Below are 18008 nucleotides of genomic sequence, written 5' to 3' on the forward strand. Positions count from 1 at the left end.
AATCAAATTTCATATTGAGCTCCGTAAATGTTAAGATGACTGAAAACAGAACAGATAAAACTTGATCCTTCCAACTAATTTGACTGCCTTACAGCTTTGTGAATTTGCATCTATGGCTGCTTGATCCTTTCAACTTTTTACCAGAGTCGAAAAACCCTCCTTCCACTGATGTTGAAAAACCTAACAATCAAGCTTAAGTCAATCAAGCTCTTAACAATGTTGGTTGATCATAGGAAGTACAGAAAGAGTCGAAATTCCGAGGTATATTCATTGTCACTCGCTTATTTGGCAAAGATTATAATGTTACGATGAATATATGATACATTCGGATGTATAGTAGACATTTAAAGCTATTGAAGGTGACTCGACTCGTATGTATGAGGAGAATGAAGTAGTTATAATTTCGATTAATTTCTTAGTTTAGATATTGGGTAATTAGGTTCTACTTGTACAGATTAAAACACTTTTTTTCCCAAATGATGAAAATTGATTTTGAACTGATAATTTTATACATAGTACATTCGTACATATGAATATATGATAGAACCTAGTTACTTGTACTGAATATTACAACAGCTTTTTTTTTTTTTTTTTTTTCTCTTTTTCATAGTAATTTCTTGTTGGATTGGTTCTTTATATCAAGACATGAATGACATGATCATTTCAAAGGATAAACAAAGTTAGGAATCGACTCCGAAAACGAAATGGTGGCTTTATTCTGGATTGGGAATTCACCAAATCAGGATCTGCAAATGGAGTTTCACTCACTAATAGCATCTCAAACTATAAAATTAGGGTAATTTCATTTAGTAAAATCTTGGGACTCCAAATTCGTGTTAATACATCACTAAACAGAAGCTGCCCGGCTTTGTCCATGAATTTTCATGGTGGGCAATAGTAAGTACAAATTACAGGTTGAATAAATAAACAAATAAATAGGTACATCAATGGCCAATGGGGCAAGTTGGAAAAAAAAAAAAAATTATATACTCATATTCGAATCAAAATCAAGTTAAAAAATCTCAGGATAAAGTGGTCAGTAACCTCCATTCAGGCATGTCTTTGTGAATGGCGCTGCATCTCACTGCTTGATATTCCGCCATCACTGAACTCACTTCGTGTCCTATTAAACTCGTTGGTACCATACTCTTCACTTAGATATACCAGCTTCCTGAATTTCTTATCATCTTCCACACCACTATCCATGTCAGCAGAATCAAGAGATGAGCTAAATCCTGGCTTAACACCGTCATTGAGATCAGATAGTGAAAGATTTCCTTCTAGCGCGCGAACAACCTGTTCAAAAATGACATAATGAACACCGTGAGAATCTATTGATAAGGCAGCATGAGGAATAGCATACCTATTAAAGTTAGCAAAATGATGGGTGCATTTCTGGTATGAGAAAAACTCCAATGTGGCAATATGAAAGAGAAGGCTCCAATGTGGCAATATGAAAAAGAAGGCTCCAATGTGGTTTGCAGAAGTTGATCAAATCTTGGGATTTGGGAGTAGTGATTAATTCATACATATTAAGAGCACTCAAATTCAGTTGTTTCAGGAAAGTTGCACTTCGAATTATAACAGAACTTAGAGGTCTACTTCAAATAGCAACAAAAATTAATGGAGGTGAGAGTCTCTCAGCTAGCATCCCTTCCCATCACCTCAAACAATAGAATCCACACACTCAAGTATCAAGACATCCCTTCTTCAGGACAGTCTTTAAAATACCGTTATTTGGAGTAATGTTGCTTCTATACATTGTCTCTCTTTTCCACACAAGTCAAATCCATAAAATATCAAGCACACAAAAAATAAGATACATTTTATTTCATGTCTTTTAGTTCAGCTTGATACTGTATAAGTTGAATCCATTAAAGCTTGCTATACAATCAGAAAACACCTCCAATTGGACTTCAAAGTAAACCGAATAGGCTATCCAAAATTTGTGGAAAATATCCCAGAGTTTAGTAGAATGTTACCTGGCTCATCCGTGGTCTGCGTTTCGCTGAATGACGCACACAAGAAGCAGCACAAGTAATCATGGAGCCCATTTCTACATAGTCATAATTGTTTCCTAGCCGTGAATCAACTAAAGAATCAAAGATTCCATCTTGCACAGCTTTTGAAAGTAGTGGTCTAGACTGTAATGGAAATAAAATTAGTTAGCTTTCTAATGATCCTGTTGCACCACCCTTAATGCACAAAAGCAAAGGGAAAATAATTCTTATATCATGATGAATCTATTTCCAGATAAGTAAATTGAAAATTTACCCAGTCCACCAAACTGTCCTCCATCTCAGAATTTGATGAGTAGTCAACTGGGCGACGACCTGTAATTAATTCCAAAAGCAAAACTCCAAAAGAGAAAACATCACTCTTCTCAGTGAGCTTTCCTGAGTTAGCATACTCTGGAGCCAGGTACCTACAAGTATTAGAGAGAAAAGAAAATGAAGCCACTATGTTAGGTTCCTCCTATTGTTACACTGTTCACTCTTATAAAACAATGTACAGAAGATCACACTCAATTAAACATCAGAATGATATAATCGAGTCACCTAAACCCAACCTCAGTAAATTAACATTAGGTAATAAAGGACCAACAAATCATTTATATCAGCTAGATAACAATCAGACAGAAAAATTATACAAAATTTGATAAAACGCTAGCCATTACCCAAAAGTTCCCATAACTCGGGTGGATACATGAGTATTAGCATCAGAAGTAAACTTTGCCAGTCCAAAATCAGCAACCTGAATGAGGAAAAAAAATTCAATAAATCTAAGAGGAATCTGACTAGCTGTAGAATGAAGTCAGTTTTATCTCATACAGTAACAAGTCAAGGTCTAATTATCATTACAGCAATGACATTGAGTCATTGGAAAAACCTTCTAGTCCTTCTTAAATAAAGGAGCAACATCATCTAAGGCAGAAATAAAAAAACTAACACGGGGTGAAGCCTGAACCCTGACTACTACCAATTATAAGCTTACCAATGCCTCAAACTTGAAATCCAGAAGGATATTAGCTGCTTTAATATCCCTATGAATTATTTTAGGATGACCTGCAGAAGTAAGCACATCTTCAGATAGTAGTTCAAACAAAATCAGAGCATTAATGTGTACAGCCAGGGGTTGGAAAGAAGAAAGGCTTACAGTCCTCATGCAGATATGCCAATCCTTTTGCAGAACCAATAGCAATCTTCAGCCTTGTAGGCCAATCCATAACAGGTTGTCCCTTTCCTGCAATGCAATTTTTCTTATTAGATTGAAGAACTACTCTGAGACAAAGGACTTACAAAACTACTTGAGTGTCATATATTGTTGATGATTACATATGTTTAAAAGGGAAGCCCAAAAAATATAATATTCAAATAATTGTGACCATAGCATCCATATAAGGGGGTCTTCAGAGGTAGTAAAGTGTCAGAAAGAGTGACAAACTAACCATGCAAATGGAACTCCATGGTTTTATTTGGAAGAAATTCATAAACCAGCAATTTCTGGGGACCAGTGACACAGTATCCAACCAATGACACAAGATGCTTGTGGTGCACTCGGCTAATAGTCTCCACTTCTGCCTGAAATTCACGCTCTCCCTGCCCACTATCAGCTTTGAGTGATTTGACAGCTACTATTTTCCCAGTTGGAAGGATTCCTTTATGGACATATCCAAAACCACCTTGTCCAAGGAGATTTTTGCTTGCAAAGCCATCGGTAGCAACAGAAAGCTCTTCATAAGAAAAGGAACTCGATGAATTTCCTAATACCATGCCCTGCGAAGATGGTGGAATTGAGTTCTCAGGCCCAGAACTGGGAGACCAGAAAGATCCACTGCCGTTTGTAGAAATTGGTTGAGCTGTTGAAGAATTCGATCTTGATGGTACAGCAGCCAGTGTTATAGAAGATGGCTTGGACATTGAATAATGTTCAGTTGACTGGGGATTACTATGTTGCCCAGGTTGTGCTGGCCCTTGATAAAATCCACCTATCAAATATATATTCATGATATACAATAAAATCAGCAAGAGTAGCACAATAAAATTTTCATTCTTAATCCTCTTCCTGGAAGAGTTAATATAAGCATAGGTTTCAATGTGACTATTTATGTGAGAAAAAGGAGTACATGGTTGCTAAAAAACGTCAAACAATCTTTCCAACAAGTAGTAAATTATTGTAAAGTTGATCAAGACGTAAGTGAATCAAGAGAAACATGCCATTTTAACTATATTTTGGCCTTTTGCCAATACTATTTTTAACACCCCAATCCTACAACTTATTTTGTAATATCATGAAGATGGAATGATAGCATGTGAAATACAAAACTTTTAAACTCGTTGAGATTAATAAACTTTTTTCTTTCTTCAAATTCAGCAGTAAATAGGAGGAAAGAAAACTCCTATATTGTAAAGGCCTGCAAAAGAATAAATGATCTTAAGCTATTAAATACGAAAAGAGGTTTCTTTTATCTATATTAAGGAACTGCAGAAGACCTACTTAATATTCTGTTGGGATAAAAAAACAATTCCAATCAAAATAATTGCGTATTATTAAAATGAACTGCAGAACTCATATAGAACTGAAAAGATAGGATACAAATCATACAATCGATTTATACATTTTTGAAACATTCTATACTATTTTGAAACCTTCGCCATGGAGCTCATATGATATTGCAGAATTTCCGTTACTCTAGTTCAAATGCTTAAGCATCTACAGTCTCAATTCAGAATCTCACCCCATAATATTAACTCAATAAGGACGACCTTAGCCAATGGCAAACCATAAAAAATTAAGAATTGACAATCCAATAAAATTATTAGGAATTATCAAGATTCGAAAGAGGAATAAGGAAAACAAGTATTGTAAGATTTGTAACCATATAATATATAGAAACAAACCTGGAGGTAAGTAATATCCCTCTCCACCATGTGAATCCTGCCTTTTCTTCCTCCTAGCAAAGAGCATCCACAGCAGGCCAAACACAGCCAGTACTATCACACCCCCTATTGCGACACCTACAATAAGACCGGTTTGTGTATGAGTTGATGAGCTAGGTGGAGGAGGAATAGCAGGTGAAGACGGTGGAGGCTTTGATGGATTCAAATTAGGAGATGGAGGGCTTGGAGATATAATTGGTGGAGAAAAGGGTGGAGTTTCAGGTGTTGATGATGGAGGTGGGCTAAGAATTGGAGCTGGTGGTGTTATTGGGGAAGGTGCGGTACTTGTAGGGGGAGGAGGAGAAGGAGATGGGCTAGGAGGGGAAAGAGAAGGGCTTGGAGGAGGAGTCTGAGGAGCTGGGGTTGTAGGTGGTGGTGTCGATGAATTTGGAGGTGGAGTCTGAGGGACCGGGGCTGGCGGTGAAGGCGATGGGCTTGGAGGTGGAGGTGACGGGCTTGATGTTGGAGCTGGTGGTGGAGGTGACGGACTAGGAGTTGGAGGTGGAGGTGACGGGCTTGGAGTTGGAGGTGGAGGTGATGGGCTTGGAGGTGGAGGCTGGGGAGGTGGGGTTGCAGGTGGCGGAGACGGTGGTGGTGTCAGAGGAGGACTTGGTGGTGGGCTTGGAGGGGGAGCAATTGGAGTTGGAGGGACTGCAGGAACAACTGGTGGTGGGCTTGGAGGTGGAGTTTCAGGTGGTGGGCTTGGAGGTGGAGTTTCAGGTGGTGGGCTTGGAGGCGGAGTTTCAGGTGGTGGAGGCGGAGTTTCAGGTGGCGGAGGCGGAGTTTCAGGTGGAGGAGGCGGAGTTTCAGGTGGAGGAGGCGGAGTTTCAGGTGGAGGAGGTGGAGTTTCAGGTGGCGGAGGTGTTAGTGGGGTTTCAATAACTGCAGGTGTTGGCGACGACATTTCTTAAATCTAACCAAAACTATTCAGTACCAGCAATGTCAAACAGGAAGAAAAAAGAGGAGAGGAAGGAACTCCTTTACTTTCCTCTTGAATAGAGAACAATGAATCAATTTGATTCTCTTACAGTTTTTTCAAACATAAGCATCATTATGCAGGCTTCCCCCTTATTTTCCAATTCGAGACAGTTATTGCATAAATTAATCAACTATTACTTAGACAGAATCCATCTCCCAGTAACCAAAACGTGCTCACTATGTCATATCTGAACAAGTCCTATTGTCTTACCCCTATCATTAAACAAATAAAAACCTCAAAACATCCTTGCATGTCATGAATTAGCTAGCTAGATAAAGCTGTTTCCACACCTTCAATCAAACCGCCATCTTCGAACAGCCGAGTTTTATTTATTCATACACATGTAAATATACAATAATAAAACCAAAAAACCCCAGATCATATAGATTGAATAAATCACAATTATTCCGGATGTTTAATAATCTCCTGAAATAATTAGTCTGGCAACTCAGAAAGTCAACTAGAACATCAATTCAACTCCCCATTTTTTTATAATTTGTTCTTCTTCATCTCTCTCTCTTCTATAATCATTACCAATTCAAATTCATACAAGTAACAAGAATTAAGAAATCAAAACTATATCATATATTCGTGCCCTCCAATATATCAATAGTGACTCCCATGACTATACCAACCCTAATTCATGTTAATTCAAATAATCAAATTAAAACAAAATAAATGTCTGTCAAATTCAACTTGCCAACTTTGATGATTACACCAACCCTAGTTCATATTGAAATAACTTAAAAATTAGCGAATTAAATCAAAGCATATAATATATGAGAAAAATTAGCGAATTCTAGGTTGAAAGTATACCAGGTTACCTTCTTCAATTGCTGTGTCAAGCAGTCAAGCCCTAATTGAATTTCTCTCCCCTCGCAATGCGAATTGCTCGCTCCATCGGAATCGATGATTTCATCTGGCGATTCTATTAAGGTGATGTTCATGTTGATGTAGCAGAGTATGAGACAGAAAAATGTCGAGGAAATTTGGCGGTTTTTTTCCAGATAAAAAAGAGGGAAAGTGTGGAAGTTGGGTTTCAACAGCAACGGTATAATGGTGTGGTGAGTTTGGTTAGTGTTTTCTAATTTGGTTAATTCTAAGTTTTTATCCCCATTTCCGCCCAAGAACCCCTAAATCGTGACCCATATCCGCCCCACTGACATTGCTACCCATTTGGCTTTAATTTTATCACTTGCTTACACCTCAATTGAGCTCATTAGCTTTGATTAATTTTGTTTAGTTTGAATGCACTTAGGTTAGTTTAACATTATATTGTGTCACTCCTCAATTTATTGTTTTAAAGCACTTTCATAGTCTTGTTTAGGGGTGCTAATTGAGTTGAGCAACTCGCGAGCAATTCGAACTTGACTCGGTCAAAACTCGACTCGAGTTCAACTCAATTTGAGATGTTCACGAGCACGAGTTGAGCAATCTCTAACTCGACTAGATAAGCTCGTGAGCAACTCGATAATAAAATTTTATTAATACCACGTATATAGAATTTACAAACAAAGTTATAGTGTTTAAACAAGTTTGATACTTAATAAGTGTTAATATATATTATCAAAAGAATATACGAGTATATAAAAAGAAACAATATAGAGTGAACAAAAATAGATAAAGACATATAATTATAGAAGGGCCAAAGCTTTAACGAGCAGATCGTGAGCTACTCGATTTAACTCGAAACTTTCACGAGTACGAGTCAAGCAGGTTTTATTAGCTCGAAACTTTAGCGAGCACGAGTTGAGCATATGTAAAAAGTTTTCGAGTCGAGTCGAGCACCCCTTAGCTCGTGGGGTGCTCGACTCGACTTGCTCGATAAGCACCCCTAGTCTAGTTACTTATCCAAACCAAACTACATACATCAACAATTTTAGCCATAATTTAAACAAGTGCAAATTGTAAAAGATTAAACTTCTTACCAAGTACATCTACTTAATTATTACTACTAAGTAGTTCATGTTATAATAAACACAACAAGAGAACAAGTCTTGAATAAGACCGTCTTATAGTCATATGAGACAGCAAAATATGATCTTCAAGGAATAAGTCACTCCAACAATACTTGTATTGTCCAAAAAGAAATAATTCAAGCCCTCAAGAGTCAAGATAATGAGGTATGTTTAACTAAAATTGATGGGCTAATTATAACAACTGCCGTATAGGGCGTAGGCAGCCGCTCAAAAAACCCCATGGTCTAGAACTCTAGTCTACAAAACCACCATTAATGTTTATGAAAATGAAGTAGTCCACTTCAAGGTATGGGCTTTGGTTCAATGATTCTAAGGAGTATGGGCCTTTAAAGTTGTAACCATACTTGGAAGAATTTACCCAGTATGTACAAGTCTACATAGTTTTTCTGGTACTTTACTTTACTTCCTCCATTAGTCAAACTGTTGCAACTAAAGGAGTTGCATATGAATTGCAAGATCGATGTTAAAGCTAAGGCATCAAATTTCTCTGAGAATACAACTCAATGTGAATGGAAGTTATGTAACTGTGTTAATGGCCTCGAGGCACTTGGTCAAAGCTTATGTCCTTAGATGGTATCCAAAATTTGAGATCAAAGTTCGTTTGTATTATCTACGTTTAATGAAACTTTGCATGGGGTTCATGATCGTTACAATGGCCATTGAAAAAAGTGTTATGAAGATGTCATAATAATATTCACAATTGAGCCAAACAAAACCAAAATCATTATACAAAAGAATTGCCCAAGATGTAGTATGTTATCTCTCTGTAAAAGCAATAGTAAATACATTGAGGTGAAAACCAATCATTCCACTGCAAGTTAAAAGAATGCCAAAAAAAAACGAAAAAATTGTGTTAGAATCACTTCACTCGCACTAATATATAAAACAATTAATTTTCCTTTTCACATCAGGGTCTTTCTTTACAGGAAGCAATGATCCAAGAATCTTTGCATCAAGAGCTTCCACTAAAACCTCTACTATCTCCTTTCATCTTTCCCATCTCCATCTCTCGAGTAGTTTGGCGGCTTTGGCCTTCGCTGAAACCTTTACTATCTCCTTTCATCTCTCGGGTCGTTTGACGACTTTGGGCTTCGCTACTTGAACCAGATGGGTACATGCCATACTCGCTGGTTGTCCCACCATACTCACTGCTGCCATACTCTGTGCTTTGAAGAGCCATTTGTCTGAATTTCTTCATGTCATCCTTGTATTGGGAGGTATCATAATCTGAGCTTCCGTAGGAGCTGTAGATTGAACTGTGTCCAGGTCTTATTCCTTCATTTAGATCGGATAGAGACACTTCTCCTTCCAAAGCTCTAACAACCTGTTCATGTCAGGTAAAAATAATTTATCAGAATCATCATACCCTACTTTTTATGAGGGCAAAGAACGAGCTCAATTTTTATTTTATTTTTGAAAAAAAAAAAAAATTGATAGAATTAACAAGTGTATAAAACAAGAAGCCCAACAAATGTACGGTATTGCTTACGAAATGCCAATTAATTATGTCAACATAGGAATTATAGTTTGATAATATCCCAGTTATGTTTCCCACTTGCTTACAATTCGCTTTCAAGCCCATTCAGTACAAACTCTACAAGCAACTGTCATGAATCATTCATACTCACAATCCACATACATTAAGTAGTGCGAAAAGTCTACCAAATCATCAAATGCACTCTAGAAGTCTTTGTCCTTGAGGATTACTTATGTTATTATCCACTTTTGGTAAGGTGGAGAGCTTCTGTCTGCCTGTCTAAAATACTAAGTAATCCATAAACTTGCCCAAATGTCAAGTTCACAGAATTTGTAAATTTTAAAATTTTCATTGCCAGTATTAATCAATAACTAATGCAAAGGCATAAAGTATTGCATGTCAGCACTTGGTGGCAATACCAGGTCGCAAGTTGTGGGTGTTAGACTGTTAGTAATTAAACAGCAGAACTGGGATATGTTCCTAGATTATAATCATCTCCTAAACAGTTTTAAAAAATAATCTAACATAAAACCCTCAATAGAAATCATCTCCTAAACAATTTGAATTGAAGATTAGGTCACCAATTCAGCAAACTCATCAAGCTCAGTAATTGCCTTTAGTTCCACGTTTTTCTCAAGTCTTTTTATAAAAAATGCACAGCTTCTCAAAATTTTGCATATCAAATTTAATTGCCTTCCACTGAAGAGTATCATCTGTTTACCTGGCTCATTCGAGGTCGGCGTCGTGCGGAGTGTCGGACAGAAGCAGCAGCACAGGCGACCATGCGGGCCATTTCATTGGGGTTAAAATTGTTTTGCAGACGTGGATCAACAAGAGAATCAAAGTTATTTTCTTCCAGAGCTCTTGTCAGCAAAGGTCTTGCCTGCAGACAACAGATAAGGCTTATTTCTTCTCTGATCTATCTCATCAATTGTCAGGTTGATTAGAGAAAAAAAAAATTCATAGGCAACAAGATGAATACAATAAGAACCTCTATGTAAGGAGAAACTGCATACCCAATCAACTAAACTGTCGTCCATGTAAGCATTTGTTGGGTCAACAGGCCGTCGACCAGTAATCAATTCCAGAAGCATTACTCCAAAGGAGAAAACATCAGATTTATCTGTAAGTTTCCCACTTGAAGCGTACTCAGGGGCCAGGTATCTAGAAATGACATACATAAAAGAAACTCAGTAAGCACTTGTTCAGTTGTTCCAACTTGATGCAATGACAAGTCAGAGGATTCAATTTTTAGTGCATAACTGCATACACAAGGATATGAAAGGATTGTGCATGAAACACTCCATCCTCAAATATTTAATTAGCGGTATCTACAAGGAGCAGAAAATGCAAGGATAACAGTGTAAAACATACCCGAAGGTCCCCATTACACGAGTGGATATATGAGTATTGACGTCCGAAGACAACTTTGCCAGTCCAAAATCTGCAACCTAAATAAATGAAAACAAGAGCACATAAGTAAAATTCACGATAACAAAAATTAAAATAATAATTAATGATTTAATTGCAGAAGTTCATCCAAGCAGGACAAAATCGAGTGAGCTCTGGAGTAATGACTACTGGTATGCTAATGCTCGGAGAAGAGGGTATTGATCAAGTTGAAACTCAACCCAATGACCAAATCAAATTATTGATTATGCAAACTCACCATTGCCTCAAACTTGTTATCCAGAAGAATATTGGCAGCTTTAATATCCCGATGAATAATTTTCGGATGGCCTACAGAAGCAGACAGAATAGAATTAATAAACTTGTAGTTGATTGTCAACACTGGTACATAAGGAAAAAGCTATTAATACAAGATAACTCACAATCCTCATGCAAATACGCCAATCCTTTTGCAGCTCCAAGGGCAATCCTCAGTCTTGTAGGCCATTCCATTGTAGGCTGCCCTTTACCTGCAATGAGACAATTTAAAATTTCAATCAGACCAATGTCAATCATTACTTATAAGCATAGAAGCCAAAAGAAGTGTTATACCTTATACCAATGCTGGCAGTGAGTACAATTATAGAGAGACAATGCAGATACATATTAATAAAGCAGAGAACTAAAGGCAATAAGCTTACCATGAAGATGGAACTCCATGGTACCGTTTGGAACAAACTCGTAAACCAGCAACCTATGTGCACCAGTAATGCAATATCCAACCAAAGAAACAAGATGTTTGTGATGGACTCGGCTGATGATTTCAACTTCTGCCTGGAATTCGCGCTCTCCCTGTCCACTACCAGCTTTAAGAGACTTAACAGCAACTTCCTTACCATTAGGAAGGATACCCTTGTGGACATACCCAAAACCACCTTGGCCCAGGAGGTTGTCCTCAGAGAACCCATTAGTAGCCATTGCCAACTCCTCATAAGAGAAGGGACTCTTTACAAACCCAAGTGAAAGTCCAGGGGAAGGCGGTGGAAGCGGGTTTTCAGACCCAAAGCTGGATCCTGAACCTCCACCACTACTCATAAACGGTGCAGGTGGTGGTGGTGGTGGGGGTTGGGGGGAAGGAGGTCTAGGCGGCCGTTGCGGGGCCGCAGGCGGTGGAGGGGGTTTCGGCACCTGATAATGCTCAACTGGTGGAGGATAATTCTGCTGCCACTGCTGTGCTTGAACAGCATATGGACCATCTAACATTAACAACACAACATCACAATCAAAAACAACACCATAAATGCACCAAAAGATCATACCAAATCATAAAACTTAATCTACAAAAAATCAATAAACATGCATTTACATACAAACACTCAAATTCAAATAATGTAAAAAACACTCAAAATCAATACATCCAGATCTAATTCAATCCAATCCAATCTACAAACATTACAAATACCCCAAATCAAAACCCTTCAAATCAAATGAATTGAACTCAAATTACACCCAAAATAGAAATGTTCATCCAAAGATCCAGTCAAAGAATTCAACCAAATTAAATCAAATTACACAAAAACAAATCAAGAAATCAAAGAAATAATACCTTTAGGACCAATGGTATGAGGAGGTGGAGGAGGAATATAATAACCTTCACCACCATACTCATCTCTTCTTCTCTTCTTCTTCTTTTTAGCACAACAAACACAAATTATACTCAAAACCACCAGTACCACCACTCCTGCAATTGCTATCCCTACTACAGTTCCCGTCGATATTCCATTACCCCCACCTGAACCCGAACCCGAACCCGAACTCGAGCCCGGTGATGAGCCCGAAGAAGGAGTTGATCCCGACCCAGAAGACCGCGAAGGAGGCGAAGGTGACCCGCCACCAGAAGGCGTAGCAGGAGACGACCTACCACCTCCACCACCACCGCCGGAAGGAGGTGAAGGAGGAGAAGGGGTGTCACCGGGGGGAGCAGGGGGTGAAGGGGTATCAGTAGGAGGAGCAGGAGACGACGTCGTAGGAGGAGGAGAAGTCGCCGGAGTAGACGGTGACGTCGGAGGAGGAGAGGTCGCCGGAGTAGGAGGAGGAGAAGTCGCCGGAGTAGACGGCGGAGGAGCAGGAGGAGAAGGGGAAGGCGTAGTAGTAGGAGGAGGAGCGGCGGTTGGTGGTGGAGTAGTAGAAGGTGCCGGAGGAGGAGTGGTGGTGTTAGTCGCCGGAGGAGACGTCGCCGGCGCCGGCGACGACATTGTAGAAGAAAACAAGAGCTAAGTAGAGAGAGAAAAAAGTGGGAAGAAGAGAGAGAAAATGAGAATTTTAGAGTTTAAAGTTGCTGAGTGTGTTGCTTTTACAGAGGAGAGAGAGAGAGGGTATTTCACACTGCACATGGGAGGAGAGAGAAAATGAATAAAATGTGGGACCCACACGGGTGGCCCACGCGAAATACTAATGTTTTTTAAGGGTAAAATTGCCTAATTTCTTTGTTGATTATGGATGTGGTAATAATAGTTGTACTGCCGTGTTTTTTTGTTTCTCATTATTCAACGCGTTTAAGTGGAAATTTTCTTCAATCATCTTTGATTTATTTGTTACCTTATCTGGTGTTATAGTTGTAGTGGCCAGTGGGTGATGTTTTAAGTTGTAATTAAGCCAAACCCAATGCTTATTGCTTATAGGTACGGTGGATTCATTTGTGAGCATTTAATTGTAATTAAGCCATCCTTAAATTCATAATGGTGTTCTCGTGAAGGTGTTTACATCAATACATATGCGTGTTTGTTACTCTTACGAATAATTGTTTTTGTGTTGGCACATACAAGTATTTCATTTGTACCATGTCATGGATTGATCACTAGCAAGTAGCGAATAAAAGTACGCTTTTCGTTGGTTGTAAAAGATCGTCTTTACTTTTAGTTACATAATGATTTGAGAAGTCTTAAATGAGATAGAATAAAACATTGTATCATATTGTGAAATTGTGATCGTTGTCCTTTTAAAATCAAAAATATGTTTTTTTTAACATCTTATTTAGACATAACACTAGTGTTTTTCCTATCTTATCTAAACTTATCAATCATTATCTTATTGAACTTTATTAGACTTTAATGAAATTACTCGTCTTTTTATTTGTTATCCTATCTTAATGAATTAATCAACTTTTTTTTTTTTTTTTGAAAGAATGAATTAATCAACTTTTATTTTTATAGCTTATAAATTTCCACCTAAAATATTCCCAAAATCTTACAATAATTTGTGCTAACGCTACTCTTACCATGGTTTGCTTGAAAACACTTCATGAATAACATGATAATGCGAAAACGGTTGGAATCCTATACAAAAAAGATACACCACTTTTTCCTCGAAGTGGGCATGGAAATGGAGGTTGATAGCTTAACCCTTCATTCCTCCTTAAAGTTATGCTGATAGCTAGCTACATATGTAGCACATATGCCAAATATGAACGACAACAAAAGCTTCAAGTAGAATTCATTTAAATTCAACGTACATAAACAATTAGCATAATTTTGGATACTTCTACATACACATTTATATTATTCCTAGAATCCTAGCATAATCTACGCATACACTATACAACCACGTATTTATTTCCTTTTGAAAATATCAAAACCAAAAATGTTACATGTAAATGAAATTATTTTGTTATGTTGCATGCCAGGGCCGGCCCGGAGGGGTAGGCCTCGAGTGCGACCGCCTAGGGCCCACGCCAGAAAGGGCCCAAAAATTCAAAAAAAAAATCAATTTGCATAGCTGTAGAATTTAAACTATCTAAACTGTAGTTTTTACTCGTTAAAAAATAAGCTACTTTTAAAAAAGATAATAAATGCATTTAGTTAGCAATTAATATTAAATTACTTAGATGTCAATTAGGTGGAGATAATTATGCAATATAACCTCTTCTTCTAATCTTCCGATTTTATGAGTATCTGTTTCAAAATATTAATCTTTTTAGTTACACCGTTTCATATTTATTCAATTACCGAAATATTATGCAAAGTTATTACTCTAGTATTGTGTTTGGAGACTTATTATTCAAATAATTTAAGTTACTTTCATTGTCTTATATATAAAGCTATTGCGTGTAAAAAAATTTGTTTACGTAAGGGGCCCTTTTCTTACATTATGCCTAGGGCCCATAAATTTATAGGAACGGGGCTGTTGCATACATACTACAAGGGTATGTAATGTTATATACGAGTATATATTCTTTAAATCGAGTATTTAAATTCCTCGACCTATTTTACATTATATATAGTATATTAGTATTTGATCCAACTTAAGTAACAGTGTTGATTATTCTATAAAATATTTTTTATCTACATTGAAACATTTAAAATTAGTAAATTACTACTCAATCACTCTACAAAGAGAACCAATGAAAATGGTACACATTTGTATATTACTCCACAATTCAACTAAACAATGCTAAGATTTTCAAAACCAATAAGTTGCAAAAATTGCGGTGTTACCTAGCTAGGGAGTGGATGGATCATGGATGTCATATTCATATGGATCTTTCGCTAGAAGACGAACAATATGATACAAGAAAAATATTGTTCTATGATGAAAGTAACGCTTAGTAACATTATTTATTTAGTAATTGAGGTCAAAAGTTAGGTTAGAAAAATAAATAAAACTATTGGTTATAATTTAGGAACCATAAAATATAAATTAGCAATTCATGTTACCGTTGGCCTATGGCTGGCTTATTGTTAGCTAGTCTAGCAGTGGTGGTTAAGTAAAGCAAAGCAAAGATCCGGCAATCAACTAACAGCTGGATAAATAAATAGCTAATTAATCTTATACGGAGTACATTTTGGTGCGTAAAGCGTTTGGTCAAGCTTTTTAAAAATGAAGAACAGCTTTTTATGCATATAATATAAAAATCACTAAACATATTTATAATTTGATTTTATATAATATTAAGTACTTATATTAGATGCCTAAAAAAAGTACTTATATTAGATCGTAAATGCTAGTGTGTTCCTAGCTAATTTGACGTGTGCCTATTGCTAAGTGTTATTTGTAGTACAACACTATTACAATATCATTAATATAAATATAAATATATAATGTTAGAATTAATCATAATTTACCTAATGCGAGTAGCTAACCGTGTAAACATGTTATATTATACGAGCTAAAGGTTATTTAAAGGTGGACAAAATAGGCATACTAAAATGTACAAAAATAGACTAAATGAGGTCCTGTTCTTCTGAGCTGTTATGTATTGCTCTGCTCAACTCTGCTGAAATCTGCTTTGCAATGTGTGGAAGCTCAAATGTGCTTTGCTGAAATCTATTCTGCCCTGTCCTGCTCTGCTCTGCCAAGAAACTCAAAAGAACATGGCCTAATATAGAGTAGTTGATGTTTTTATTTGAGCACAACGTAACCCAAAGAAATTGGAAGTTAGTTGGCACACACATAAAAATGCAATTCTTACAATAGCTTATATTGGGTACCATGTTACCAAATTCTCATAATCAGGGGCGGAACCACCTTATTGTAAGAGAGGTCACTCGACAACTCTAATTGATTAAGTATAAAAATTAAATAGGACCTAAACTTATTATTGATTGTTGGTGGTTTAGTGCTCGTAACAAATAGCTGATCCTATTTAAAAATTGTGTATATAATATATTATGATATTTGAGTATTATATCTCATACTTTGTATATAACTATGTATATAATATATTATGATATTTGAGTATTATATCTCATACTTTGTATATAACTATATACCTAACATACCCATTGCTAAGTTGAGAAATTTTCATTTCAATAGGAGGTAAGTAGTGAAGAATAGCATGTCCATGCCTTGTTATGGTCAATATTACTAATTTTTCTACTTTGCTCCTAATTTGCCATGCATGCACTATTTAGTTTAGTCCTTATAATGCTTGTCACACAAAAAAAAAAAAAAAAAAAAAAAAAAAAAAAAGGAGTAGTTTAGTCCTTATAATGTGCAGAAGATGAATGGAGAAAATTACAAATGGTTAGACGACCAAATCGAAGAACCATGCAAAATAAAAATTGTGAATTTTTTTTGGGAAATGCCTATTATTTTATTTTTTTATTTTTTGCAAGGGAATTAGGGAAAAGTCTTTTTAATTTAATCTACATCAATAATATGAAATAATCAAATAATAATATAATGTGTATCACTGTGTAAACATATCCACTAGTCAAGAAGAATTTATTTATTACTGTATTATTGTTGAAATCTTAAAACAAATCTTGGTTATATTATTACTTGTATATTATGTTTCTGTTGCCACATTTAATGTCAAGGAAATTAGTAAAATGTAAACATGTATGCCTTTTTTTTTTTTTTTTTTTGACAGGAGTAAACATGTATGACTTAGAACAGGCTGGTTAGTCCTTGATTAAACTGTATGAAAATATATAGTAGAATAGTAGTATTCAATTATAGCATGCCTTCAAAGTTCAAAGAAAGATTCCAATTAGAATAGAGCCTAACATGGACAATGGACCCCTTTTATGTTTCTTTTGATCTTTAATTGCAGGTAACAAACCACAATTGGGCAATATTCAATGATGATGGCTAGAAATTAAACAAAATAACGATATTGATTAAAGATATATGTTTATATCATATTCTGATAATTATGAATCACATTTCCTTTTAATCATCACAAATATATGTGTGAATGAGATAAATCAAGAGGGTGTAAAACTACATTTGGATAGATCATGGATAATTTGCCGACTCATGTAAATTTTGTTGGTTCTTTCTAATAATACTATTAAGATGTATATGAGTATCATTGTATAAAACGATTCTTTATATTTTTCTCATAAGGGGTACTTGTATGATACTACCACCACAAAACATTACGCCTAAGCTATTTTTCACAACCGTGATTATTGATAACTGTAATTGCTAAATGTAAATAGAATATATACTTAAAGTCTTAATTAAACAATACTAGGCACTTAGGGCATGTTCACATTTACTGAATTGAGCTGAACTGAACTGAACTGAACTGAACTGATTGGAGCTGAATTGAACTGAACTGAACTGATTGGAACTGAACTGAACTGAACTGAATTAAGCTGAAATGAATATTTTATGTGAGAGGGAAATTAAGAGTTGAACTGAACTGAACTGATTGGAGCTGAACTGAACTGAACTGAACTGAAATTAAGTAAACATGAACAGGCCCTTAGTACACTTATTGTCAATCACATTTTGAC

At 36.3% G+C, this 18008-nt stretch overlaps 2 protein-coding genes across 2 annotated transcripts; both read right to left on the minus strand.

Moving 5' to 3' along the window:
• Positions 1-785: 785 nt before the first annotated feature.
• Positions 786-5844, minus strand: LOC145612686 (proline-rich receptor-like protein kinase PERK8). Its single transcript, XM_081668004.1, has 8 exons — positions 4902-5844; positions 3449-3988; positions 3157-3243; positions 2995-3065; positions 2678-2754; positions 2275-2425; positions 1983-2144; positions 786-1296 (listed from the first exon to the last, which is right to left on the minus strand). The coding sequence occupies exons 1-8, from the start codon at positions 5842-5844 to the stop codon at positions 1051-1053; spliced, it is 2277 nt and encodes a 758-aa protein (XP_081524130.1). The 3' UTR covers positions 786-1050.
• Positions 5845-8635: 2791 nt separating this feature from the next.
• On the minus strand, positions 8636-13103 carry LOC145612687 (proline-rich receptor-like protein kinase PERK15). The gene is made up of 8 exons (XM_081668005.1): positions 12371-13103; positions 11466-12020; positions 11208-11294; positions 11045-11115; positions 10750-10826; positions 10392-10539; positions 10097-10258; positions 8636-9222 (listed from the first exon to the last, which is right to left on the minus strand). Exons 1-8 carry the CDS (start codon positions 13017-13019, stop codon positions 8851-8853), a joined length of 2121 nt encoding a protein of 706 aa, XP_081524131.1. The 5' UTR covers positions 13020-13103; the 3' UTR covers positions 8636-8850.
• Between the last annotated feature and the right edge of the window lie 4905 nt (positions 13104-18008).

This window comes from Chenopodium album, chromosome 24 (genome assembly GCF_948465745.1).
Source record: "Chenopodium album chromosome 24, dcCheAlbu1.1, whole genome shotgun sequence".
Classification (NCBI taxonomy): Eukaryota; Viridiplantae; Streptophyta; class Magnoliopsida; order Caryophyllales; family Amaranthaceae; genus Chenopodium; species Chenopodium album.

Excerpts from the sequence above, each read along its gene's own strand:
- LOC145612686 (XM_081668004.1), bottom strand. The coding sequence starts at position 5,844 with ATGTCGTCGCCAACACCTGCAGTTATTGAAACCCCACTAACACCTCCG. Across the intron at positions 3,066-3,156 it reads GGCATATCTGCATGAGGACT|GTCATCCTAAAATAATTCAT; the intron begins GTAAGCCTTTCT and ends TTACTTCTGCAG. Across the intron at positions 2,145-2,274 it reads AGGACAGTTTGGTGGACTGG|TCTAGACCACTACTTTCAAA; the intron begins GTAAATTTTCAA and ends TTTCCATTACAG.
- LOC145612687 (XM_081668005.1), bottom strand. The coding sequence starts at position 13,019 with ATGTCGTCGCCGGCGCCGGCGACGTCTCCTCCGGCGACTAACACCACC. Across the intron at positions 12,021-12,370 it reads TCATACCATTGGTCCTAAAG|ATGGTCCATATGCTGTTCAA; the intron begins GTATTATTTCTT and ends TGTTAATGTTAG. Across the intron at positions 10,827-11,044 it reads ATAACAAGTTTGAGGCAATG|GTTGCAGATTTTGGACTGGC; the intron begins GTGAGTTTGCAT and ends TCATTTATTTAG.